General features: G+C 39.6%; 2 protein-coding genes across 3 annotated transcripts; both read left to right on the top strand.

Annotated features, from left to right (window-relative positions):
• Positions 1-881: 881 nt before the first annotated feature.
• LOC134627019 (complement C1q subcomponent subunit C-like) lies at positions 882-6,988 on the top strand. Of its 2 annotated transcripts, XM_063472930.1 has the most exons (8): positions 882-940; positions 2,910-2,960; positions 3,687-3,860; positions 4,740-4,913; positions 5,311-5,390; positions 6,015-6,131; positions 6,297-6,386; positions 6,573-6,988. In XM_063472930.1, the coding sequence occupies exons 3-8, from the start codon at positions 3,698-3,700 to the stop codon at positions 6,723-6,725; spliced, it is 777 nt and encodes a 258-aa protein (XP_063329000.1). In that variant the 5' UTR covers positions 882-940; positions 2,910-2,960; positions 3,687-3,697; the 3' UTR covers positions 6,726-6,988. The 2 variants fall into 2 exon arrangements, with proteins under 2 accessions (XP_063329000.1, XP_063328999.1); XM_063472929.1 differs by lacking the exon at positions 882-940 and having other exon boundaries at positions 2,864-2,960.
• Positions 6,989-10,693: 3,705 nt separating this feature from the next.
• LOC134627553 (complement C1q subcomponent subunit C-like) lies at positions 10,694-22,946 on the top strand. The gene is made up of 7 exons (XM_063473748.1): positions 10,694-10,821; positions 11,658-11,775; positions 11,872-11,934; positions 12,432-12,585; positions 13,412-13,552; positions 22,095-22,221; positions 22,325-22,946. The coding sequence occupies exons 2-7, from the start codon at positions 11,670-11,672 to the stop codon at positions 22,457-22,459; spliced, it is 726 nt and encodes a 241-aa protein (XP_063329818.1). The 5' UTR covers positions 10,694-10,821; positions 11,658-11,669; the 3' UTR covers positions 22,460-22,946.
• Positions 22,947-25,834: the final 2,888 nt, after the last annotated feature.

Genomic DNA, 25,834 nt, shown 5'->3' with positions numbered 1-25,834 from the left:
ACGCCTTAACGCCCACTCACATTCTGGGCCATCTGACCTCAGGAATTCACATGATAGGGTGGGGCCAGGTTTAACAATGAGCTCACCCGAAACCCTGGCTGATTAGGTCCCACACCCGCTTTCACACCTTGGCTCATGTGATTAGAGGATCACCAGGGGGTCCTTTGTCCCTCTTTGGGGGGATACTCCCACTGGGTTTAAATCTGGGACTCTCGGCCATTTGACCTTAGAACTGAAGAAGCTTCTCGGATGAGAGGTGAAACGTCTTCAAGCAACTTTAAGAAGTCCAGACGCTTTTCTTTCCAAGCTCCTTAGACTACGATGACCTGGATGACTGAGAACCTTCACAGACATGTAATAAAACTACATTATTTGTAATAAAACTATATTTTTATAGAACACCTCTGTCTGGTTTTCTTTTCATTCCATTCCCGGACCCATTTGTTACTGGTCCCCACACTCACACTCGTAGACCACTTTGTGGAGACGTAACACTGAAGTAAAAATCACAACACCGCTAAATTAAAGACTAAACTTTTAACATAACTGGCTTGTTTTTACATATCATACATGTTCTGAAAAATAGCTCAATATAACCAAGTCAGTTTGAAAAACTAGCATGTGTTTGGTTAAATACACTTATTTAAATAGAGTAAGTGCATTGTTTCCTACTTGTCTGGTGCAATTTCATAAAATGACCACATGGGGAGGCTGTATGACAGCATCTTGCAAATTGCTCTTGAGTCTCCTTTGACATCTGACATCAACAAGGCATTTTTACTCCTGCTCACTGGACATTTTCTCTTTTTTTGGACCATTCTCTGTAAAGATCAGGGATGGTTGTGTGGGAAACTCCCAGCATATATGCAGTTTCTGAAATTAGCCTGCCTTAAATCACCTTTTTTTTTCCTATTCTGATGCTTGACTAGAACTTCAGAAGGTAGGCTTGACCTGTGTCAACATGATAAAATGCTTACGTGCATTGACTTGCTGTCATGCTCTTATGTGATGGGCTGAGAAATGGAAAAAAATATATAGAAAAGGGAGTTTACATATATGGTGTTTGATTTGCACTTTTTGAATGTTATACAATTAGTTATACAATCGAGGTGTGTGTGTGTGGGAAAAAAAGATTTTTTTTCAAAATGCTTAAGAGTAAACATTAAGTGTCTCTGATGTTTTCTGCGGTTATTTTTGCACCACACATCTGGGGGTTTCTTTAATACTTTTTTTATAGATCCAATCAGCGTTTATCTTGTTTGGGAATTTTTGTGTTTTGTTCTTCATATTTTCCTACTTTACTCAGTTACTTTTTAAACATTTTAATTTTTCCTTTCAAAATGGAGGGAATACTTTAAACAAATACTGAAGATTAATCACTTCCTTTCATTTGCATATTTGAGCACATTTTCAATTCAATTCATTTTTGTTTATAAAGTGCCAAATCACAACATCAGTTTCCTCAAGGCGCTTTATATTGTAAGGTAGACCCTACAATAATACATACAGAGAAAAACCCAACAATCAAATGACCCCCTATGAGCAAGCACTTTGGCGACAGTGGAAAAGAAAAACTCCCTTTTAACAGGAAGAAACCTCCAGCAGAACCAGGCTCAGGGGGGGTCGGCCATCTGTTGCGACCGGAGAAGGAAGTTGCAGTTAGAGAAGGAAGACAGGATAGAAGACATGCTGTGGAAGAGAGATAGAGATTAATAACAAGTACATTTGAATGCAGAGAGGTCTATTAACACATAGTGAGTGAGAAAGGTGACTGAAAAGGAAAAACAGTGCATCATGTGCAGCCTATGCCTATTGCAGCATAAGTAAGGGAGGATTTAAAGCCACCTGGTCCAGCCCTAACTACATACTTCAGCAAAAAGGAAAGTTTAAAGCCTAATCTTAAAAGTAGAGATACTGTCTATCTCCCGAATCCAAACTGGAAGCTGGATCCACAGAAGAGGGGCCTGAAAACTGAAGACTCTCCCTCCCATTCTACTTTCAAATACTGTGGGAACAACAAGTAAGCATGCAGTGCGAGAGCGAAGTGCTCTAATGGGGTGATATGGTACTACAAGGTCATTAAGATAAGATGGGGCGTGATTATTTAAGACCATGTATGTGAGGAGCAGGATTTTGAATTCAATTCTATCTATCTATCTATCTATCTATCTATCTATCTATCTATCTATCTATCTATCTATCTATCTATCTATCTATCTATCTATCTATCTTTGAAACTGTGATCAATAAACCAAATATCATGAACCATATTTTCTTGTTTTTCAACATCAGGTGTAACAGCTTGTCTTTAAGTTTATAACAAGACAGTTTATATTTAAGTGAAACAGACTTGTACATCTCACAGTGCAGACAAGTCAAAAAGAACTTTGTGATGCTGAACTGAAACTATAACCTTTATTTAATCACTGTTCTTGTCGGATCATGAGTTTTACTTCCTTACTTATTTTGCACAGTGTGTGTGTGTGTGTGTGTACGGGTTTCTACTATCCTGGTGGGGACCACAACCTGACATTTACTATCCTGGTGGGGACTTTCTGCACCGTGGGGACCCAAGTCCAGGTCCCCACGGGGTTGAAAGCAATTTTCACACTCAAAATGTGGTTTTAGTGTCAGGGTTACAATTAGATTATGGTTAGGTTTAGGGTAAGGGTCAGGGTTAGGCATTCATTTTTGATGGTTAGGGCTAGGGTAAGCGGCTAGGGAAAGCATTATGTCAATGGGATGTCCCCACGAGGATAGCAAACCCGCACGTGTGTGTGTGTGTGTGTGTGTGTGTGTGTGTGTGTGTGTGTGTGTGTGTGTGTGTGTGTGTGTGTGCATGTCAGAAAGTGTCAGAATGAACCACTGACTCATTTTTTCAGTTTAATAAGAAGTCTGTTCACCAACAGAAGGAAATCCCGTCCTTTCATTGAAGATCTAACAATCAGAAAACCCGACAGGTGAGTAAAATAACACCTCAACACACAGAAAACATGGAATATTGTTAAATATTTGTTTGTCAACAGCAGGGCAGTGTATATAATAGAAATGTTAAATAACTTAAAGATAAAGTTCACAGTGGGATCATCTCTGGACCAACTTTCAAGTCTTTGAGATTGTTAATCAAAGATAAATTAGCTACAATTAATGTGAACAAGAACAAAATCAATTTAAAAAATCTATGCATGTCTTTATTTGCTCTACATCTTTTCATGCAGTTTTCATTTTATGAAATAAGTTTTTTTTCTTAAACTTAATGTTGAGTGTTTTGTCAGTTTGTAAACCAGCTTTCCCTTAAACTAAAAACTTACATCAGCCACTAATTTTGTTATTTCTAGTTTGACACTTGATGCATTATGAATGTTTAGTCACCGGTTTAGTCTTAAACAATACCACAACAATGTGATGTGTCATTTTATCCTCTATTCAGTTTATTGAATAATTTCAATTGAAATTTATGAATATATGCTTGGAAATATCTGTTGTATAAAGTTTCTACAGGATTTGCAGAAATAAAAGTGAACATTTCTAATTTGAGTCCAAAACATAAAGTCTCTTGAGGTAGCAGAATAAATGTAGAAAAATACAGAATGTTTATGTCTTTACTTTGTTTCTTACATAGTTTCTTATTTTTAACTCTCTTGACTTTGACCGGATTCATCTTTGCAATCAAATGTTAAATCCAGTGTTTTGGACGATGGGTGGTAATTATGGGCTAGCTGTCTTGGTGGGCGTGGCCATACTTCTGAAGGCTGTCCAATGTCAAGTGAACTGCAAAGGAGCTAATGGTGAGCGAGGAGTGAACGGCGCTCCGGGCAGAAATGGGTTGCCTGGAATGAAGGGAGAGAAAGGAGAGCCAGGTAACACCCTGCTGAATGTACAAACATTAACCTGCTTACCGCACTTGGTTTATGTACTTATTTTATCTTAACTGCCAATACAGAAGTTGAAAAAAATAAACAACAGAAGCTGAATAAAAACAACAGAATTTTAAGAAAAACAACGGAATTTGAATGAAAACAACAGAATTTGAAGGAAAACAACAGAATTTGAATGAAAACAACGGAATTTGAAGAAAAACAACAGAATTTGAATGAAAACAACAGAATTTGAATGAAAACAACAGAATTTGAAGAAAAACAACAGAATTTGAATGAAAACAACAGAATTTGAAGAAAAACAACAGAATTTGAATGAAAACAACAGAATTTGAAGAAAAACAACAGAATTTGAAGAAAAGCAACATAACAGACAAAAACACAACAAGATGGAATAGCTGCTTATAACAATCATTTATCTGCATTATTATGTTATTCTTTTAGAACACATTTTATTTTATCTTTCTTTCCCTCACTGTGAATCCTCCACTTCTTTTCAGCTCACCTCAGTGCAATTCTTCACACGTTTCAGTTTCTGTCACTTTTACAGCTCTTCCTTTACTTTATTGTCTCTCTACTGTTGTGTTTTTATTCAACGTCCTTCTGTGTTTTGTGTGCTTTTGCAGTGTTTTTCTATTTGCTGGTGTGCTTTGAAATTTTAGGTTACAGTTTGATGTTCCATGTGTTACAGAACCACTACACTAAAGAGACAGACGTGCTCCACTGATAATGACTGATAATGTTACTCTGTAATTGCTGGATGTATAAATAAGAAACAAAGTCTTCACATGTGCTTTTATCACCCCTTAACTGGTATAAAACTCAAAGACTGGTGTGGAATAATTCATTTTCTTTTTGTAGCTGTGATGATTCAAGGTCCAGTGGATACAGCCAGCCTACTGAGGCAGAAAGGAGAGGAGGGAAATCGGGGCACGCAAGGACCCCAGGGCCCAAAAGGTTTCCGCGGAGATTTGGGGAAAGCGGGTGAGGATGGCCCCCCAGGTCCTCCCGGCCCAGACGGCAGGTTGTCCCAAGGTAATGAAGAGATCATTTCTGACCTCGCCATATGCTAACATACAGAGTATATCTTTTAAAACACAGCAAAAATAATGCTGAACTCATATTGAGTACACAATAACTTACACAATGGATAATAAAGCAGGGCAACGCGGAAATGAGAGTTTCTTTTCTTTACTGGTAAGTTTAAGCTAGCATATGTAGTTAAACAGTTTTCCAGCATCTTGTGCATAATTTGTGACATTCACATGTTACTCATAAGCACACATAGTGTAACATCAGAATATCGAGTGACCACCAGCATTGAGTGTCCAGTCTCATAACATAGCTATGATTTTTACCTTATAAATTACACATTAAACACATCATTCATACTTGTGTGTATGTGTGTGTGTGTGTGTGTGTGTTCTCTTAGCAAGACACACCTCTCAGCAGGGGTCCCGTTCGGCCTTCTCAGTGATCAGAACCGACCGCAATTATCCTGCCTTCAACCAGGTTCAGTCTGATGCCCATCACACCTTTCACTCCCTCAGATGTTTCATTTCTCATATTTTTAGTCACAGATGCAATATCTGGACACGTGTCCCTCTTAATGTCACACACATGAGTTTGTCACCTCCCTTCAGCATTATTTACCCATGCAGATATTTTCAGTTTTATCAAGTCACAGTTTGTGTGTATAGTACAGAGTCCTGACTGTCAACAGCTTTCCTAGCAGCCATAAGAGGTTAATTTTATACTACGCACAACTCTCGTCATAAAATAAATATTTTTGTAAAAATTATGAGACCTATCAGTAGATGTAACAGCTACTATTAGGCATTAGGAACACATTAATAAAAGAAATTGTGCTCACTTTGAGGTTAAAGTCAACACAAAATACTATTTTAAGAAAAAAGTGCAAATATGAAGATTACATTTTTTCGTTTGAAGCCAAACAACTGCCACTTTTTGACCTCAATCTCAAAATTTTGACTTTGAAATCAAATAATCAATATTTTTTTCTTTTTTTAATGCGGCCCTAATACTGCTTCATAAACAACAGCCTCTCGTTTTTCTCTTACAGTTTTTAGTTACAAGGTTATTGTTTTCCTCTTTGTGTGTGTGTTTGTGTATCAGAAAATAACCTACCAAAAAGTTGTGGTCAACACAAATGGTGATCTTGACACACGAACAGGTGTCTTCACCTGCAGAGTACAGGGTACCTATTACTTCAACTTCCACTCTGTGGCCAAGGTAACTCGCTCCTGTCTGTTCCACTGCAAAATAAATCATACATATTGTGCACATTAGTGTGGCTTATACTATCATCTTGACAGCCACGTTTTGTGTTAAATACAGCGAAAGCTTTCTAAGCTTTTCCAAATTTCTTCCCAACATTTGTGTGTTGTGTATTTTTAGGCCAGCATATGCCTGCAAATAGTCTATGATGGACCAAGAAGAACCCTGGGATTCTGTGATTATAACAGATCAAACAGGCAATCTGAGCAGGTTGGTTTCAGCTCCAGTGAGAAACATGGAGGGAAAACATTTGATCAAACAACCACACAAATATCTGTTTGTCTAAAAGAAATCCTCCTCTAATAATATCCCTGTATATTGCCTTGGGTTATTCTTTACACTGACTGCAGCATTTTGTCACAAAGCCTCGACTTGATCAGCTGTGTTGCCTTTCAGGTGCTGTCAGGTGGTGTGGTTTTACAGCTCACAGTTGGACAGAGGGTCTGGCTTGAGTCCTTTAGGGAAAACCAGGGACCCACTGATACCAGGGAGAACCAGGAAAAAAAGATCATCTTCAACGGCTTCCTGCTCTTCCCAAGTCCAGCATAGAGTTCAGCTGTACGCTCAGAAATTTTACTTCACAATGGAGTCTGTGCTCAAACACCAGACTGCATCACTTTGTCAGTTTAATATCTAAAAATCTCATATTTCAGTTGTTGTTTTAAAAGCAGCATCACAGCATTAACGTGCATTATCATTTAGATACAAACAATTTCATGTGAACATGTAAGCAGGTAATTTTGTGTCTACTCATGTCAGACTCATGTAAACTTTGATTATTGGCACTGATAAAATAAAATTGAAGGCTATCATTCACTGTGATTGTGTCTGCTGAGATTAAATCAATGAGAAATGTACTTTCATACAATTTGATAAATGAAATTTTATTCATGTGTAGCATCCAGTAAAGTAAAAATACAGAAGATATAAAACCTCCTCAGGATCAAGGCTGGATCACCCAGAGGGCCCCCAAATCCTCTGGGATTCTGCTTTCATTTGCTATTGAATAATTGCAAAAGCAAAGGTACCTAAAACACTCAGTCACAACCAACTAAGGTGGGTTCTTAGGCCAGGCATTAGTCTTTGGGGCAATGTGCTTATATGAACTACAGATCGTCTTGCAAGTCAGCCGCTGGCTAAGGTGATCCAGACTTAAAATGCATTAAAAGTAGATGCAGCTGCTGTGATCTTATGCAATACAATAGAAGAAAAACCTATTTCAAATGGAATGGGTCGCCACAGCGTGTTTGAGATACAAACCTCCCAGTGATTTGTTCTCCTCCTGATATTAAACCAGAGAGCTTTCACGTGCTAGGTTAACTACCAAACAATGTACATCATGCAATGCAACAGACAAGGCTACAGCTAAAGATTGATGCTTTTAAAGGTTTTTGTTTTTTTCCAAATACATGCACTTTGGATTCCAGTACTCACAGATACAGATTATAATATATCAGTTAGCACCAAGCCCATTATTTCTCACTGAAGAAGATGTCGTCTGCAGGTCATCTCAAGAACATTCAGGAATAGTTTCAACTGCTGTAAAACATTTGTAGTCTTAGATAACAGTGTTTTATGCTTTTTGTTGCAGTAATTGAAGACTCAGTGGAGAGCCTGGAAAAGCTGTAAAACTTGTGAAAATACAGTTAAAAGTCCAAAATGTATGGAATGGATTTTGTTAATGGCTGCAAAGTTTTTAAAGAAAAACATAAAAAAGTAAAATCTTTGGGGTTTGTAACAATGGTTAAAGGTTATTTTACAGTGACAGGTTGGCCACCTCTGCACACTGTTGTTGTTTCTTTAAGGTACATGTTTGGTTGTGCTGCAGGAAAAAGGGATTTAGTGCGTGCGGGAAGGGGGATCCTTGTTGTTGTTGTGACTGTCCGGGGCTGAAGAGAGTGGGTTGTACTGGAGCACTCTCCCCGGAGTTAACGGCCCATTTGCCTGTGTTACTGAATAAACAGACAAACTGAGATCAAAACGTCTGGTTCTTGAGAACATATGGGAACAATACAGTATGTATATACATATATGTGTATACTGTTATTATGGCTGCTTATATTAAAAATGGTCAGTGTTTTAATTGAGGTCAATGTATGTGCAAAGCACCACATCAAATCCCCCAAAATGAGTGGTGTGATTCGTCCTGTCCAGGTGCAAGTGATGAGATGGAGTGATGCTAACATTTTACCCCCTGAGTCTGAACTCTCTGTGTAGAGATGAAACTCCTCCTATCTCTCTCTCTTTTTTTGTTTTATTTCTACCCATGCACAAACAACTTTTACTGCCCATCACCCTTTAGCTGTCTAATTTATCAAACAGGAATATTTCATGTGAGCCCCTCCTAAGGTGGTGAGGGAAGTGAAACATATTCTGTTGTTCACACTTCTTCTTTTGGTAAACTTTTGTATCTCAGCAGACCTCTAACTTCTGTTTGTGTGTACATTTGGCTGAATTGCTCAAATCTGTTCTTCAGATTCTGTCATGAGTCAGAAACATTTCAGAATCTTGTACTTTCATAATCCCACTTTTTATGCCAGTTTCACTGTGGTGGTTCACAAACTAATAACATTCATGATTAGGTTACCTTTGTAAAGAGTCAGTCAAGCTTGGTCAGGACCCCATGAGTCAGTTTTTAGGACCATGGGTTAAAAATTTTAATTTGGCATTAACTTTGTGAGCAGTTTGAACCAAATCTCAGGTAAGTATTTCTGATGCCTAAATATCCCGAAACTGGCTGAAAGTAAAACAATACTTTATACCGAAATAAACATCCATTTGTATTTACCTTGATAAGAATGACGAGATTACAAATACTTTATTTATCTGGAAATACTTTTTATATGATTTGAACCTACAGTGTGCTTACCTCTCAGTGTCATGACTTCCTTTCATAGTAAAACCTACTTCACCCCATAACCAGCAGCAGGTTCAGTTTCCTCAGAGTCTCTTCCACCATGGGCCTCACCAGCACCAGCAGCAGCAGCTTTATTTAGGTTACAGAATGTAAAGCAGAATGTGACAAACTATCACCCCAGAACTAAATAATACAAATACTTCCAAAATGTGAAGGCCGTCCTGGATGCCATCATGCTAGCTGACCATAATGTCAGCTAACACAGCTGTAGGTTTAAATACACTTCATTAGCAAGTAGCAAAATAAAAAGTAGCACAGACAAAAAATGTCAGTTTGTTTATTTTAAAAAGTAACTAAACTGATCACATTGCTTGTAATTTAAATTACACTGAAAAACAAACAGCTTGGTCTGAGGGCAAAACAGTAAGCACAACATTATGAGTAATGCAGCAGGTTGTTTTTCCAGGCAAAATGCATCACCATGGCAACCATAAACGGGGATACAAAATCAGAGCTGTTTCAAATGTAACTTAAACCTTAATCTTTTCCTAAATTGAGGTATTTTGTAATGCTTAAATTTAGCCATTGTTTTTATATCCTAACCCGATCCATATTATGATTATAAAAGTCTTTATTTATCCCAAAAGTCTGAGAAACTGTGTTAAACAACCAGTTAAATTAAAAAAAAACAAAAAAAAAAAAAACAAAACAAAAAAACCCCCAAGACATCAACAATGATACAAAATGTAGATTAAATAGAAATTTAATGCAGGTATTTTTGTATGATACAATGTGATATTTTGTGTCAGGAGAGCTAAAACACATGAGAAAGGGTTCAGCTGCATTCCTTGTAGGTGGCATGCCATGGCACATCCTTTCACCACATCCACAGTGATTCTGTGTCAGCTGATGGAGGAATCCAAACAGTGTACTCATTTAAACAGCAGCAACAATGACAAAATCCCTCTGCAAGCAATGTAGAAGCCAATGATAATGCAAATAACAACATATTGAAAATATAAAAACTGCAAAAATCTGAAACATGGGTGAGTTGAATTTGAGTCTTTGGCACATGCCGGTCTCCAAATGTTTTGGCCTTTAAAGTGGAAAATATTAAGCTTGTGTATATGGAGAGGGATTAATACACATAAGACTGCAAGGGCAGAAAATCTTGTTTAGCAACATGGAAAAAAATCCCCAGTAAAATTCATATCCAGAAACAAGAATCAATAGATTAGAGGTTGTGATTATTAGTCTATGTGCTGTAATATTTTAGAATCATGGAAAGGAAATTGAGTTAAAATGAGTTAACAAAAAAAGTGTGTGTACAGAATATTGTATATCAGTTTGATGATGAATAGACAATGGTGTGGTTAATTTTGTTTATTTAATTGGATTTCTTGACAATGGCAAAACCACCCCATTCATTATGCTTCACCAAGACCTCATCTGACAACTGCAGACAACATCTGAAATGTTCAGAAATCTTTTGGAAAGATTAAAAGAAGAAAACTGGAGCCTTTTTTAGGTTCTGGTAACTTTGCTAACTTTCTAGTTTAGGATTTGCTTCTCTGTTCTCCCTTTTTTTCTTGTGTGTCCAGCTGTCAGTAAAACCCAGAAATGCAGAACTTCATTTGCTCAGCACAGAAAATAATCAGTGACGTAAAGCTGCTGAATCTTTGCTTTTGACTTTGGTTTCCTTGTGCGACTGTAACACGACTCCGAGCGTCTCTTCAGTTTGCGTTTAACTCATCGTGGTTGGTTTTATTCTCCCATCTTTTCTCTCAGGTGAGGTTTCTACATTCATGATGAATTATCTGTTCAGCTACTGATTGATCTGTTTGTTACACTGAAGCGTTCATTGAAAGGGTCTCCTGTTTCCTGTTTGTTTATCATGTTTGTGTGTCCCGTGCATTAGCAGAGGAATTTAAATTCAATAACTGATAAAAAAAGAAGCCCTTTCTGTTTCCGATAAATAATTCTGCACTTGTTGCTATTTCAGCGCTTATTTCTTTACTTGATGTCGTCCTTGTTTCTTCCTCTCCTTTCATTCCTCTTTTTCTTTGCTTTCCTTTCCTAATCCGTTCTCCTCATCCATGTGCCTAGAGCAATACATGACTTGTTATAAATGACTTATTGGCCTATAATCTGTGAAAAATATGACTAACATTTTTCTCATGAACGATATTAAGCCATTTTAAGCCAGAAAGAGTACATCTATCACAAGGTAGAAGAAAAGATATTGTTACATTTTGGGTACTCACCCAGGTAAAAAATGTAACTCACATTAAAAATGTACTTTCAAGAGAGATCTGACCAAACATAAAATCACAGTTCATTTAAAATAGCTTAAGGTACCAAAGAGGGCTAGATTGCTTATGATGTCAGTACAGTAATGTGGAGCCATAAAGATACTTGCAAAATATTCATTTCTTCATTTTATATAAAACCCCTTCATAAATACTCATCACTACAGTATATCTACAAATATAAGTTAAGACATTACTAATAAAAAAATTGGGGGGGGGACATCATTGATTTTCCTATTTTCTTTGTTTTTCTCTTCTTTTGCTCCATTATTTGTTTGCTTCTCATCTTTTCCCATCACCTCTCCTCCTTCTCAGGATTTATCCATCATGCTCCACCATTGTTTCCTCATATTTGGAGCCCTGCTCTCATTGACAATATCCGGGCTAATCGCTATGGAGACCTGTCCAGCTACAGGGATGCCCGGAATGCCAGGTGAGTGCATTTTTGTACACATGATTGTTGAGACTGATGTGTTTTTGTACTCTATTGGTTTTTTGAGTTTCATTAGAACTTTCTGACCATCTTCAGGTATTCCTGGGCTTCCTGGAAGAGATGGCCGTGATGGACAAAAAGGAGAGAAAGGAGATCCAGGTATCTAGAACATAGCTGTGTAAGAGCAGGTTATGATAAGGGAAAAATCATTTTGCCACCAGTGTATCCTCTACAAAAGGAGACAACAAACAAAGCACTGTATTTAGGTCATTCAGCAGTGCTTCTTAGGCCTGCCACACATATATTCCTGGGTCTTATCACTCACTTAGAAGCCTTCATAACCAAAACGATTCCACTGCAACCATAGATGACCATAGATGACTCTGGAAGCAGAATCCCTGTGGCTAATGTTAGCGGCAGAGCTATGAATGCACACATTCATACATCTGAACACTGGAATTATTGGGACTTGCACGTGGTATAATCATCTGCAAAAGTCTGTCTGCTGAAACCAAAGTGACTTCTGTTTAAGTGCTGGTCAGACTTAGGACTCCTGGATTAATTGAACTAAATGTCAGATTGCAATCCCTTACGTTACTGATCACTGAGGAAAGTAATTACATTAATGTACTAATGCTTCGAACTTCTTTATTTAGGAGCAAAGTTGCAAGGTGGTCTCGGGCCTCAGAAAGGAGAGAAGGGGGAGCCCGGCCCAAAGGGGCCCCCTGGTAAAAGAGGTCAGATTGGGGAGTCTGGGAAGCCAGGTACCCCAGGAACTGCTGGACCTCCAGGAGAACCAGGAGAACAAGGGTAGGTAAACAGTTCAACAGTTCACTCAGTAAACTGTCAAAGCTGGATTATACCCTGGCCAAATGAGACAACTGCTCGCAACCTAAAGCAGGTTAAATGCTGCTCCAGCTTTATGCGTGCTACATTGATTATATGAAACAAAAAAGGCCATTCCTTGATTTAACTATATGAAATATATAACTGCTAATGAGTTTATTTTTAAACCTATGTTTAATTCATTCATTCATTTTAATTAAATTTTATGTAAATAGTTCCAAATTAAAACAACAGTTGCTTCAAGGCACTTCATATTGTTAAGTTAAGACTCTAAAATAACGGAGGAGCGAACCCCCCCCCCCCCCCCCCCCCCCCAATCAAACAACCCCTTATGAGTAAGCCCTTGGCAAAAAGTAGGAAGGAAAAACTCCCCTTTAACAGGAAGAAACCTCCAGACTCAGGGAGGGACAGTGAAATGCTACGACCATATGGGGGTGAGGGAAGGAAGACAGGACAAGTGGAAAGTGTGGAAGACAGCCAGAGATAAATAATTTCCCCATGTGGATCAATAAATTATACATTATTATTATTATTATTATTATTATTATTATTATTATAAGTAATGCATGACGATGTGATGCATAAACATGATGACAGTCAAAAGAGGTGAATGAAGAAGTAGCAGAATCATGCATCATGGGAAGGCAAGTATTGCAAAGGGAGGATTCAAGATGAGCTGCATCATGTTCACTGTTAAAAAAAACAGTCCACTGCAGTTGTTCTGCATTAATTAGCTGCTTTAAAAAAATGGCACCCTGTTCTATTAAAAAAATACTCTCTGTTGCTGCAGGGCTGTTCTAGTCCAGCAGCAGGCGGCCTTCAGTGTGGCCAGAGCAACAAACCAATACCCGGATAAAGCCAGCGTCATTAAGTTCACAGATGCGATCACCAACATCAACGATGACTACAACATAAACACAGGACGCTTCAGGTGAGACATTTTTCTTTCAGGCCAGACCGATCGCTGTAGGTGTGTTTACCAGTTTAATGTTGAATGATTAATGTTAGGTTCAAAATTGTACAGACTCATTCGGCAGTGAAACCTGATGGTAACGATGATTCCTGCTCAAACTTTCATAATAATACATTTCATAATGATCATAGAGTTCAAGCACTCATACTATAACAATCAGAGACAACACGAGATTCAAAGTCCGACTACAACTCTATCGAGATCATCTTGTTGTGCACATCTCAAATGTTGAAGGATCAACTTTGTTGGGTCTGTTCCCACAAACCCCGCTAGTTCTAGAGACTTATTTATCATGAAAGAAAACAAGGCAACAGCGTTCGATCGATTACTTGCGCAAGGGAGGCCTTTGGTCAAGAACCAGCTCTTGGAGCTCACGCTCCTAACCTGTCTCCAGCCCAAAGTCCTTCAAAGAGCAGCTTCCCTCGCAGCTATTTATTGACAAACTGTTACAGTTCACACAATAGTTTACAACACGTACCTCCCCTCTTAACCCCCCTTGGTTACAAAGACGAGGCACTGTGTGTGTGTGTGTGTGTGTGTGTGTGTGTGTGTGTGTGTGTGTGTGTGTGTGTGTGAGAGACCTCCTGCTGGGCAGGAAGCTTACATCAAACAGACCTTCCAGATAGGATGTGTCTGTAATCAAACCTACAGCCCCTCACCCAAAAACTCAAGAATCTGGGGAGGGGGACTGTGGAATTGCTTTACAATGTAGAAATGGATGGTAAGCATAAAAATGACAAACATTTAACAATTCACTCTAACATTCCCTCCTGTTTTGTGATTTTTATGCTCCAAATTATTCCTATGTAGTATATTCTTATCCATGCACCTCTTGCTTGACAATTTCAGCGCAGGTGTCATTTATACACAGGCTTCTGTCATGACATTCATTTCAGTCAATTCATATTGTTGTAAAAGTACATGATTAACAAATGTATTAGGAATCATCTTAGTTCGCATTGATCTTATACACGGTAAAATTCATCCTATACATAAACAAATCAAATGTCAACAGTCCAAAAACAGGAATTAATATTTTCAAAAGAAGATGTCACCAAGGACCAGACATTAACCAAGCTCTCCAGCCTCGTGGTGCATCTACTCCTGTCGTGCGATTCATTATGTATTCCTGCAAGTAAACAACTGAATGTAACAGTCAAACAAGAAGAATCAACATACTCAAAAAATCATATGTCACTACAATCCAACTGTATACAGACATAGACATTCAAACACATCAGTTGACTTTATCGTTTGTCCATGTGGCTCTCAGCTAACTTCAAAGCTGTAGCCTGGTCAACACCCTTCTTTATGACTCCTATCAACCCCCCAAATCTTCTCACTGTAGGCATCCTGTGGGGGTTAGAGTCAACTAGTAAATTATCCGCATTTACAACTCTTCTCCTGTCCTGTTGTCACCACAGGAAAAGCTTTGTAAAGGAAATTGGATCAAGGTGTTTTGATCTTCTTGGCTCAAAACCTCAACCAGCTTAGAGAAGTGTTCGTGATGTAAATGAAGACAAAAGGCTTCTCTGTTTACATCCTTCTTGCAGAGGACACAAAGAATAGGTGATGTTGTACAAATTCCATGATAAATCTCCAACTTGGACTAATCCATTGCCCTTCATACACATAGGCAATTGGCCTGTTTCCAGTTCATTTAGCTTTTCAATGTCCTGCAGCGAGTCAGATTCTTGGAGTCAGACTAGCAGGTCTGTCGTACCAGAGCAGTTCACCTTTCCAGCTACTGGTGAATCAACCGTCCATTCAGGTTCAGAAGTTGAAAAGTTGGCAGTGTCCCAAGTATGTTTACTCCTGGATGTGTTGCCAAGGCAACCAAACAAACTGTCTCACTCTTAGTGATGCTATATGGCCACAGTCCAGAAGAATGTGTAGCCAGTGGCATCACAAGCATAACCATTGGTCTCGTTCTTTATGTGAGCGGTCGTGTTCACAAACTGCCACCAGTAGTTGGTTGAAACCCCATGCGGGTACTGGGTGTGGTTTGCTCTGTCCCAGTGCGCTCCTGTCATCCCACTCAGGGTCCACAGGCACAAGAAGGCGAACAGCACATTCCCAGCCATTCTAAGTTGGGTTCAGGATCCGTTGGTTTCTTCACCAGGATTGAGATGAGAGGTCCTAGAGATATACTCCCCCCTTTGTACCGCTGGCCTTTTCACCATCGCCCAGAGTCGGCCAGGAAGTGTGTTACCTTCTTGCAGTGCGCTTGATGTATCCAAGTGTTCCTTTCTGCGATCTTCACTGCTGTGGTCGTCGTCAGCAGCATCCGATATGGATCTTCCCACCGTGGACTGGACCAGCACTTCCTCTCCATGGCCTTGTCAACATCCAATCTCCAGACTTCAGATTCTGCTCCTGCGGAGAAACAGAATCATCTGGCAGATCATTTGTTCTCAAGACTTCTTTATTTTTTAACATTTAAAGCATCTAATCTGCTAATATGCTCAGGTATTTAATCTTAAAGTATAAACTATTGCTGTCATCATCTCCCTCCTGTTGCGACATGGCAAAGCCCATGGCGCAAAATAGCAACAGTCTTATACAAATTCTAAGGTAGTATTGGTGTATCACACAGATAATAAACACCATCCTGCAAGCTCGCTCCTTCTATAAGTCACAACTGTTTTCCTGCAGTAGGTGAGTGGCCCTGCATGGCTGCCAGTGCACCTCGCATAATAGGCAACGTCTGTTGGTGTTGCATTGCTAAAATGTTAACACCATGTGCTCCTAAAGATGCCTCTCTTGCTATCCTATCTGCAAAAGCATTCCCTAATGCAACTGGATCTTTCCCTCACATGTGTGCTGCACATTTACAAACGGCAATTCTACTGGATAATAACTCTGCCTTCAGCAGATTTTGCAAAAGTTTGGCGTGTTCTACAGGTTTCCCTGTAGAGGCTGTCACACCTCGTCTCACCCACTGCATCACAAAGAAATATAATGTAGCAAATGCATACTGGCTATCAGTGTATATCGTCACATCTTATTTCTCTGCAGTTTTACACGCTTCCGTTAAAGCTACTATCTCTGCTGCTTCAGCAGACATAGAACCTGTTAGGTGTCCTGCACAGATAACTTTCTCACTGTCTACTACAGTAAAACCTGGTTTAGCCTGTCCCTCTGCTGTTGTAAAACTCAAACCATCAACAAACCAAACCTTTCCCTCACCAAGTGGCACATCTGTTAAGTCATCCCTCGGCTTACACCCCTCTCTACGCGCTGTCTACACTCATGAGAAGCGCCCTCTTCCTTTGTTGGCAAAAAGGGTTGACGTAACAGTAACATTAAAGACAAGCGTCTTGTAGGTGACAGAAATGTAATTTTAGTCTGCATTAGTAGACATCTATCTCGTGTGGAACTAACAGTGTCAAAAAGGTGAAAAACTATATCCTGAAACATTGTACAGCTTAAGCTGCTGCACATACTGATCTCATGCATGGAGGTAAAACACAAGCAACTAGAGCTAATCTTTTAGGATAGGAAGTTACTGGCTTCACTTGTGGAAAAAGTGGTGTTAGGTATTTCGCAGTCACCTGGCATTTGTGCTGTTCACAGAACCACAAGTCCATCACTGGACCTCCTCTGCGCTGTCACTTTTGGAGCTTGGCACGTTCCCTCAGGTTCTCACGATTCAACGTTGCTGAAGATTTTAAAGGCAGAGCACGTCGTACACCTTAGTTGTCTTCCTCAACGTCAATGTCGAAACTCTTTCATCTTATTTAAGATTTTGCTGTGCAGAGTCTCCTCATGACGATCTCCTGGAAGCTCAGTAGCACAGCTCTCTGTGCTGTAGGCGATCTCTGATCCTCCTGAAGACTCTCTCCAGGCCTCAGCTTCCATCTTGTGGACGATCTCCTCAGTCACTCCTTCTCGTCATGGTACCTCACGACATCTGCAAATTAAAATGACACTCCTCTCGCCACATGGCTTCTGCCATGTGTCAACTCCCCAACGAGACATGTACAAGAATGTTGCACAGTCTCCCTAAAACAATCTCCAGGGTTTGTCCCTTGGAGCAGCTTCACTCCAACCTGTAACCCTGTGTAAAACATTAGTCGGCAATTAAATGTTTAGCTTGTCTAACTCCCAGCTCCACCTGGAGCCTGTATCCTGGAAGACAACGTCTGTTAAATCAAACTTCACATTTTCAACCAACTATAGATCATAAGAGTAATAAAGTATTCAGCATAAAAGACAAATATCATGTGCAGGTTTTCTCCAGTCATTAAATCACTATTATTATTATCATAATTTGTCCCAAATCATGAATCATCCCAATTTATTCCACAATTTAATCGGTGACTTTCCTAAAGTTTGTCACTCCACTTACTATGAGCTCAATAGTGGCCAGCTAGTGAGCCCATATTAAACTATTCCATAAACACTGCATCTCTTATTTGTTTTCTCATGTCATTGTCTGTTTTTTGCTGAATCCTCTACATGCACTCTTAGAAAAACAAACATTAACAACACACATAAACAATCCTGGTGGTCAGGTGCCGGCCATCCAGATTCCAGAGATGCTGTAAAAAGGTCATAAAGTTAACACTCTGCTGTAAAAAGAAGTAAATGTTAGCGCTGCGCAGGTGTATACACTCTTTCTCACAGTAATCTCTGTGAGCAACACAAGGTAGTGAATAACACACCCATGGTGAATTCACAGACACAGGAAATTTTAAACTAAAAGGTTAAATTTGCAGAGTTCACATAGTCATGTGACCCAAGTTTCCTCCTGTGGTCTCCTTCTGTTCCTGCAACAGAAGACACACACAGAGATACATCCACACCTTTGTCAGGTGGGGGTTAACTTCACACAATGGTGTTAAGTCAGTCAGTTCCCAGGGACTTGTTTTCTGATTGTCCCAAATAAGTGGCTTTCTCCTGAGCCCATTTTAATTTTTGGAGAACCTCACTTTTGCAACAGTTTTCTTGACGACGAGTCGTATAGCGCTTCTGTTCTAATCGTGCATCTCTGCTCAAACAGACATCATCAACCGAAACTTTCAGTGCACCATGAAAGTAACAAAATAAAAAGAAAGGAAAGAAAATAAAGGAAAGCAAAGGAAAGAAAGGCCTTGTTAAGTCATGACACGTGTTTTTCATGCCAGGGGGATAAATTGTAACAACCCATTTGGCAGGCTCAACTTAGTAACAAAAGACAAATCAACAGCCAGTTTAATCTCAAACATTCATCCAATCAGCCACACACAACATACAGCATAACCCTGTTGTCTCATCACATAATAAGTTTCTTCTCATGTAACCAAATGTGTGCCATGGTAAAACTTCTTTACACACCAGAAACTCACAATCAGCTCACTCAGCTCACTCATTTAAGACCCCTCATCAGCATTCTGTTTTCCTCTATGATGCAGTCATCTGTCCTCCTATAATATTCAGTCCACTAGTCTATGTATCACTTTCATCTTACTAGTGACTTGGACAAGATGACAAACAGAATCTCATGCTTAAGATGCTGTCTGGTCTTCATGAGTATCATTTATTGTGTATGCATGTAGGGTTAGTATGGTTGATGTATTTTCTGTATGTTTTTGTGTTCCTCTCTCATCACATTTTCATTATTCTCATCACTGCTTAAAACAACACACATCTCTCTCTCTGTTTTTTAAACTGTCCTTTCCTTCAAAACAGAAAATAGCATTACAGCTGTTTCAGGCTGAGAAACACCAAACACTCTCCGTGCTATCATTCACCACACAACTATTTTATTTCTTTGTCCGCTGGGCAGGTGACCTGCAGAATCACGTCTGCTCCAGCTGGATACCGTGTCACACACACCGTGACGTCAGACACACTCACCATCGCTTCTGCTTTAGAGCACAATTTCACTTAATTCTTCAACGATCCACACAACACGTTCTGCCCAATAAAAACTTTGCAGTGTATTTCATTCTCTTTCAAGGCAGGCTTCTTTTAAGTTTGCAACTGGCAACGCGACTTACACCAAAACCCAGGCTACGTGTACACAACAGGTCACCGAATTCCATTAACACCGCTTAGGTTAACTTCTGTGCTGCTGCGTTCACTTACTGGCACTCACACACATATACGCTCATTCACACTCTTTTTAGGCCTATAATCCCCCTTACCGCGGCGAGCTCTTTCCTCCTTACCATTGGTGGAGAAACCATACACTCAACGCCCTTAACTGCGGAGAACCTTTTTTTATCTTTATAGAGCTCTATCCTCCTTTCGGTGGAGAAACCGTCCTTACCCTCCTTCTATTCGGTGGAGAAACCCCTTTAAACCTCCTTAAATGAATCAAAAAGATAAAACAAAAACAAAAACACTGGCGGAGAAGCCAGGTAGCTTGCGTCTACACGCACAGCTTGCGCACTCACGTACCTGCTTTAACGCACGGGCACGTAGCCGCTCTCTAAGGCCTTCTGTACTCACTGTTCGTGTTGTTTCCGTTCATGGGAAGAGTCTCTGGTTCCCGTCAATCGCCATCCATCCCGTGGGGAGTTCAGGCGCAAACTGTCCGGCCTGGAACAAAGCAAAGTACCAGGGCTTTCGTCAATCGTCCCAGACGATGGCTGCTAGCAGACTGCGGTGGCGTCCTCTCCCTCTCCTCGCGGTGGAGGCGATGTGTTGGGCTCCGGCTCGAAGGACCAAATAAATGTTGGGTCTGTTCCCACAAACCCCGCTAGTTCTAGAGACTTATTTATCATGAAAGAAAACAAGGCAACAGCGTTCGATCGATTACTTGCGCAAGGGAGGCCTTTGGTCAAGAACCAGCTCTTGGAGCTCACGCTCCTAACCTGTCTCCAGCCCAAAGTCCTTCAAAGAGCAGCTTCCCTCGCAGCTATTTATTGACAAACTGTTACAGTTCACACAATAGTTTACAACACGTACCTCCCCTCTTAACCCCCCTTGGTTACAAAGACGAGGCACTGTGTGTGTGTGTGTGTGTGTGTGTGTGTGTGTGTGTGTGTGTGTGTGTGTGTGTGTGTGTGTGAGAGACCTCCTGCTGGGCAGGAAGCTTACATCAAACAGACCTTCCAGATAGGATGTGTCTGTAATCAAACCTACAGCCCCTCACCCAAAAACTCAAGAATCTGGGGAGGGGGACTGTGGAATTGCTTTACAATGTAGAAATGGATGGTAAGCATAAAAATGACAAACATTTAACAATTCACTCTAACAAACTTCTCCTTCAAACTGATGTGTCTGCCATGTCCAGGATCATCACTAATGATGACAACTACAACTCGAGGAATTTATGATTTAGCAGCTCTTGTACAACCAGCCTGTGTGCAACTTCTACGGCATAGGGGAAGAGTGAAGTTATTACGGCTGAATGTTAAAATGATAAAACTGCAAAAAAAACCAACTCACTTCTATCATTCCTGGTGAGCTTCATTGTTGCTCCCTTCCCTTTGTCAGCCAATCACCATTTGACCAATCCACACTGTAATAATTAGGATTTTGGAGGACTGCACATGAGCATGTCTGCTATTTTATTTAAATAGCGCCAAATTACAAAAACAGTTGCCTCAAGGTACTTTATACTGTAAGTTAAAAACCATAAAGTAATACAGAGAAAACCCCAACAACCAAACATCCCCATGCACTTGGTGACAGAGTGAAGGAAAAACTCTTTTTTAACAGGAAGAAACGTTCAGCAAAACAAGGTTCAGGCAGGGGCAGGCAGCTGCTATGACCAGTTTGGGGTGAGGGGAGGAAAACAGGACAAAAGACAAACTGTGGAAGGCAGCCACAGATTAATAATAAGTAATGATTAAAAGCAGAGTGGTGTATAAACCTGCATTTATCAGAACACTACAGGGTCATGCACAGTTAATTTCAATCATCAAGCTCCATGTTCTTCATGCTTCATGAGTTACACCAAGAGTCTTTGCATCCAGTCTTTGCGTCTTTCCCATCCACTCAATTCCCCAGATTTAGCACTCTGTGACTTCTTCTTGCCAAAATCTCTCGAAAATCTTAACCTCCTAAGACCCCAACTCTTCCATGGCATGCATTTTTAATTTAATTTCTCTTTGATATTTTGGCATATTGGGACCTGATGAATGTAAAAACAAAGAATTACCAGAGGACGTTAAGGGTTTAACAACAAAGACTTTGAGGTAAGATTAGGTCTTCTACTGATTGCTCTGGAAAGCAGTCCAAATGTGCAGAAGCAAAGGAACTGAATTGAAACGGGCATCAAAAGTCTTGAAACTTTATGGTCTCACCTTGTAGTTGCTGAGACACACCACATTGCAAAAAAAAAATAATCACTCACCCATCCACATCACTGAACTGAGGGGATACCACCTGTGGAAGCCCAGTCCTGAAATTTCCTTGTTACCAAATATTCCAGAGTTAACTGTGAATAACATTTTGATAACTCTGCTGTTTTGAACAAAGTAATTCTGCCCAATATGACATAAGACATAAGAAACAAATCCACTTGTATAGAATCATCTTCATTGTGTTGTTGTGTCGCATGTAGGTGTCGGGTCCCAGGAACGTACTACTTTGTGTACCATGCCTCGTTAGATGAAAAACTGTGTGTGTTGCTGAAGCGTGACAACATGCTGCTGGCATCATTCTGCGATCATCGGCAGACGGGGAGACAGGTACAAGCATCAGACGATAACAATTCCTGTTATTGGGTCAGAGTGTATTAACCTCTGAAATAGATACATCCTCCATTTAATTTTCAAACTCCACTGATTCTAGGTGACTTCTGGTGGCCTGGCAGTGTACGTGTCAAAAGATCAAGAGGTTTGGTTGGAGACTAAAGACTACAGAGCGATGAGAGGGACACGAAACGGATACAGCATCTTCTCTGGCTTCTTGCTTCACTCTCACTGACCACCCCCAGGACAGGAAACAGAAAACAGTTTGACAGCTGAACGACTGAAACAACATGAAATCATTTTCTTACTCTTTCTTCACAATGATCCATTTACCTTTGTAAAAAGCACAGACTGTTTATTTGTCATTTTCATTTATATTCAACAGCCAACGTGGACCATTTTATTCTCTGAATCAGCTCTGAGTTCCTATCAGTTGAAAAGCTGACACTTCAAATGGAGAAGATGTTTGTGTCTGTAACTGACTGTCGATGGTTCTGTTCTTTTTCTCTTGTTCAGTTTCATAAAGTTGGTTTTATATTGCAGACTCAGTTGATATTAACGGGTGTGATTTTTAAATGTATTTCCGAACACAGTTTGATTTTTCTAATTTCCATCATTATCTCGAGTTCACATTTAAGTACAGAATGTCCCATCAGCTCCGTGCCTCGCTGTCACATAGTTTAAACAAACAAACCAAATAAAGAGCTGAGCATCAACCAAAAGCCTTTGTGTTGTTGCGATTCTTTGAATTAATGTCTCCATTTATTATATATTTTCCTTTTCTGTTCACTTCAAAAATGACCACACTTTCAATGATCACACACACACACACACACACACACACACACACACACACACACACACACACACACACACACACACACACACACACACAGCAAAGAGAACAAAATCAGTAAAAAAAAAAAAGTCGGAGTTGAACAAACTAGCAGTAAAATTGACTGTCAGAGACTACATACATCATGAGGGAAGATACGACAAAGAACAGAGGGAGACAGACACAGGAGGGGATTAGGGCAGAGTGGACACACCTGGGAAAACAACTGGGACCAGAGAGACACAGGGACATGACTGGGGATACAGAAATGGATCACAAAAAGAGAACAAACTAGGATATGAACAGACTACAAACAGAGGATATGATACATGACCTGGGAAAACAACAACATACTAATATTACCAAAAAACAAACTTAAACACAAAAAACCAAATACCAAAAAAACCTTAAAATACTGAGTTGGAGTCCCAGGATGATGACAGGTACTATGTGATGTTCAATAATCAAACCTGTGGAATAGATTTAGATGACTGTGGTGCATTAAGATAACAATATCTATCCTCCACACTCTCAACTGCATGACCAGAGCAGAAAAAGGGGATTTGCTTCGGTTGCTGTTGCTGATAAAAGAAAGACAATCAGGGAGTTAGTTTCCCCAGTATGAAGTGAATGAATGTGGAGGTGTTTCTTTACATGCAGCTATGCATGACTTATCGTACCATAGTTAGCGACCATGAGTGGACACATACATTACACTGGCAAAAGCACTCACTCGTCTGCCTTCACACACATATGTCAGTGAAATTCCATTTTTAATCAGCTGGGTCCGATATGATGTCAGTTGAGCTTTTGCACCTATAACAGCTTCACATCTTCTGGGAAGGCTTTCCAAGTTTAGGACTGTTTTTATGGAATTATTGATCATTCTTCCAGAAGTGCATTCGTGAGGTCAGACTGATGTTGGATGAGAAGGCCTGACAGTCTCCACTCTAATTGATCCTAAAGGTGTTCAATCAGGTTAAGATCAGGATTCTGTGCAGGCCAGTTAAGTTCTTCCACACCAGACCTGCTCATCAATGCCTTTATGGGCCTAACTATATGCACTTATGTGCAGTTACGTTGGAACAGGACGGGATCATCCTCAAACTGTTCCCGCAAAACTGGGAGCATGAAATAGTCCAAAATTTAGTATGTTAATATGTATGTTAAAGCAACATGAGTTCTTTTCACTGAAGCTAAGGGGCAGAGCACTGTAGCGCCACTGGGAAAAACAAGCTCACACCATAATCCCCCCCCCCCCCCCCCCCCCCCCGCCCCCCGCCCCCCCTCCACCAAACGTGGCACAATGGAGAAAAGTTCTCCTGGCAACTGCCAAACCCAGACTCGTCCATCAGATTACCAGACGGAGAAGCGTGATTCGCCACTCCAAAAAATACATCGTCACTGCTCTAGACTCCAGCATCTGCTGACACTGCTCTGTGATTATGTCCTACCACTTCGTGGATGATTTGCAGCTGCGATCTAAAATGCAAGAAATGAAAAGAGGATGTGAGAAGAAAAAATGCCAAACTAGCAAATTAACAGGATGCAATTATTAAAAATAAACACCAGCTACATAATGTGAAGGAAATCAAATATTTTGTGGAACAGATACCAACATCCAGACTGAGGTTAGGAGTTCAGCCGCACACTGCCTGGAAACACTGTGTTTTTCTGACAATAAAAAAGAAGTTGATTGAAAAACAGAACAAAATGTTAATTTAGAGGAAAGATTTTTTTAATCAGATGCACTCAGTGATGCTTCATCATCAATTCTTCATTTGGTGGAGACTTCTCTGACCTTATCTGAAACAGTTTCACTTCCTTAGAAGGTTTCAGAAAAAAAAAATACTTTCTTGGGTAAAACTGACCAAATGCAATAATCATAAAGAATCAAATGAGAACAGAACAAACAGGAAAAGGTAGATGAATTGAAATATATAACATGCTGGAAATTATTGGTAGACTGTTATTAAGACTGATGGATGTAATTTCCATTTTGTTTTGCTATATTTTCACTTCACAATATTTTAATAACATTATATATTTGAGCCATTTAATTCAAAAGTTCTTTATTGGTTACATTTGGACTTAAAAACATGAAAACACAAAGACACTGATCAACTACAGCTGTCTTTGTCAGGACATTTGTCAATAAACATCATCCTAACTGAGTTATCCTGGTGGATGAGTTCTAAGAAAATTTCCCCCCACCCTGAGCTGTTATGAAGAAGGGGCCAAAATGTTTTTGTATCATGTATTTCAGCTCTAAAGTTGCCACCTCTTTTCAAAAAAACAGTTATTTCCCTAGAAAATTTTTTATTTTTGCTTCATGGATCCAATCAGTGTCACATGGGTTGTAAAATGATATCTGATGTGATGATGTTGGTTTATATTCCTCCAAGATAAATAAATGGTCTTAAACCAGTGTTGAATAAAAAATAAAATCGAATAACTGATGTTATATTTTTAGATGTAGCATAAGAGCTTGAAGAAGAGACATGGCCTCACAATCTTTTTTTTTTAAACTGTAAAATCAGTGTAGCATTTCCAAACATGCAGTTAAGAGTATGTACTATCATATATATATATAGTTAAAAAGCAAATCATTTTTGGATGTTCATGATGCAAAAACAATAAATCTTTGTTCCGTTTAAGATTTCAGCGCTTCCTCCTTGGTATTGTTCATAACCAATGTCAAATTAAATGTAACATTTATTTCATTCATTTTTCGTGATTATTGGGTGTTTCATTTTGAATAAGTATATTTAGTGG

Source organism: Pelmatolapia mariae, linkage group LG5 (genome assembly GCF_036321145.2).
Source record: "Pelmatolapia mariae isolate MD_Pm_ZW linkage group LG5, Pm_UMD_F_2, whole genome shotgun sequence".
Taxonomy (NCBI): Eukaryota; Metazoa; Chordata; class Actinopteri; order Cichliformes; family Cichlidae; genus Pelmatolapia; species Pelmatolapia mariae.
This window is presented reverse-complemented; position numbering and strand designations above follow the sequence as displayed.